Source organism: Wasmannia auropunctata, unplaced genomic scaffold (genome assembly GCF_000956235.1).
Source record: "Wasmannia auropunctata unplaced genomic scaffold, wasmannia.A_1.0 LD335605.1, whole genome shotgun sequence".
In the NCBI taxonomy this organism is placed as follows: domain Eukaryota; kingdom Metazoa; phylum Arthropoda; class Insecta; order Hymenoptera; family Formicidae; genus Wasmannia; species Wasmannia auropunctata.
This window is the reverse complement of record NW_012027285.1, coordinates 13,523-16,047: the sequence shown is the minus strand read 5'-3', so window position 1 is coordinate 16,047 and position 2,525 is coordinate 13,523. Positions and strand designations below refer to the sequence as shown.

General features: G+C 30.0%; 1 protein-coding gene across 1 annotated transcript in view; it reads left to right on the top strand.

Moving 5' to 3' along the window:
* The first annotated feature begins 322 nt into the window (after positions 1-322).
* Positions 323-2,525, top strand: part of LOC105456640 — a 14,101-nt gene continuing 11,898 nt past the window's right edge. The window contains exons 1-2 of the mRNA XM_011700838.1: positions 323-415; positions 497-709. Coding sequence (XP_011699140.1) covers positions 562-709 — 148 coding nt within the window. The 5' untranslated portion in view covers positions 323-415; positions 497-561. The remainder of the gene's footprint in view (positions 416-496; positions 710-2,525) is intronic.

Here is a 2,525-nt window from a genome sequence, read left to right as displayed (position 1 = left end):
GCTTTCAAAGTATCATAACTTATTCCGATCGGAATCAACATTTCGACAGCTCGAGAGGTACCGGAAACTTTCCGATCGATTCGGAAACAATCCGACTGTTCATAATAACCCATCTAGGAATATCTAGGGAAAAACGGAATAATTCCGATCGGAATCCATTTCGAACATTTTCATGATAGGTGCCCAGTATTATTATATTTCAGTGGTTGCAAGTTATTCCGTTCGGCGTTCAATAAACCTGGCAGTACACGGAACATTTTTTGTGCTCACTTCCAATCTATGGAGTTTCCTTATTCATACTTCATGACTGATGGCCATACAAGATTGAAGATACAGGCCATACCGCCATGAGTGTTTACGTTCAGTTGTAATCGGTGCGATCACGCACGTTTCGATTTGTGAGATAATATATATTGTTCGTATTTGCATATTGTAATATTAATTTAGTAATCGGTACCGATTTATTTGTGTTTTCCGTAATTATTTTGCATTTCAGAAAATTTTATGAGAAAAATCTACATTTTGTTGCGAAAATAAGGAAATAACCTTAACCTTAACATAATGACTGAATTGAATAAAGACAGAAATACATTTTTTAAAAGGTGTATGTATAAAGATTGTATAAACAGACAAGTGCCTCATGGAAAACACTTATATAGATTTCCAGCGGAGACAGATGGCAGACAGTATATATGGATACGTTATAGTGGTAAATATGTACATTTATATACATATATATATAATATATTATGTGTATGTATGTACAATCGTGGACACATCGGTTGCGACACATTCTTTTTTATAGATTTCAAAACGCACTAATATTTTGCAAATGCGGACCACGATTGGTGTCTCTAGACTAAAGATAGTAACATCGTGGTTCGCATTTGCAACATATTAGTTATCTATAAAGTATATATTATTTATATTAAATATATACATAATAGAAACCTATAAAAAGTGTCGCAACCGACGTCCACGACTGTACGTATACACATACATATATACAGATGAAAACATACAATTTTTATCATTGTACACAAGACAGTCAGTTTATTGTGTTTAATGCATATATGTTTTTCATCTCTGTCTAAATACAGAGTATGTTAAATACTATAACAAGTTTTATGGAATTACAGATAAACCCAGCAAACAAAAATTAATTCAAATGAATTGAAAATTGTAATTTATTTTAATTTATCTGAGTTGGTGCTATAGAATCATTCATGTTCCTATGCCTTTATGTATCTACGTTTTATGTTCCCTTCCATAATATTTTTAGATTTAGTTAAATTGAAATACGAAATGAGCTATTCACATGTTTAATTCGGATGTATGTATGTCCATATTATATTATTTTTGGATTCATCATTCAAATGAATTTGAAAAATTAGAAGCGTCAATTTGGAAATGCCGAAATAAATTCATTTTTATCCATTTCAAATCATTTTTGTTTGCTAGGAATTTTTTCCGAATATCATTTGCTATAAAAAGGACAATAGCTGTACGTGCATTTCTTTTAATCAGCAAATGTAGGGCTGCGCATGTGCGTCTTCGTCTATTATATCCCCTCCATAATATTGTCTTCCTCTCACAAAAATTTTTGGCCACTTGTTTTTTCTTTCTTCGATTATTCTGATATTGTCCAACTTGAGCCAACGCGCGCATGGTCGAATACAATATTCCAAATCTTCGCTTTGCTATGGAATCAGAAAGTTTGATCACATAACACTTTGTTTCAGGCCTCTGGATGGTTAAACATCCATCAGCACTTTATCCTTCACTTATGTTGTCTCATTATTATATCTTTTATACATATAATAATTATAAGCATATAATAATAATAATAATAATAATAATAATAATCTATTATTATTTCTTTTGTACTCACTAAATATATTAACTATAATAACACATACAGTGTAAAAAGTATTTGTACAGAGAAAATTTTTGTAAAACAGCTTTATTTTTAGAAAATAAGCATTAATTAGCAATTTATTAACAATGAATAAAATAGTTTGTATATTGTATATTTCTCAAGATTATGCGATCTAAACCGCTAATAATTATACAATATATTGTCTTAATAAGCGAAAAAAATTCCATTATTTAAATCCATAAATAATATTCGTACAGTTCAGAATTAACTTCTAAAGTCATGAACATAGTTATTTTCATAGAACTTCTTCTTTTAACATACCATCTAAATATAATATTCGTTGTTAATAAATTGCTAGTTAACGTTTATTTTCTACAAATTAAGCTTTTTGTATAAAAATTGTTCTTGTATGAATATTTTTTACACTCACTGTCATCTATTTTTTCTGTATGAGAATAGCGATTTATTATCGAATATTACCTCTATCAAGTTAGCAGAACCAAATGAGCAGAATCAAACCGGACCTATCCAATTTTTTAGTACTCAATTTGTACTAATTTGTACCACCAATAAAAATTTTGTACCTCGTGCCGTTTTGAAGAAAAACGTGGCGCTGCTAGCTTTATATTAAGCTAGCAGGACCACA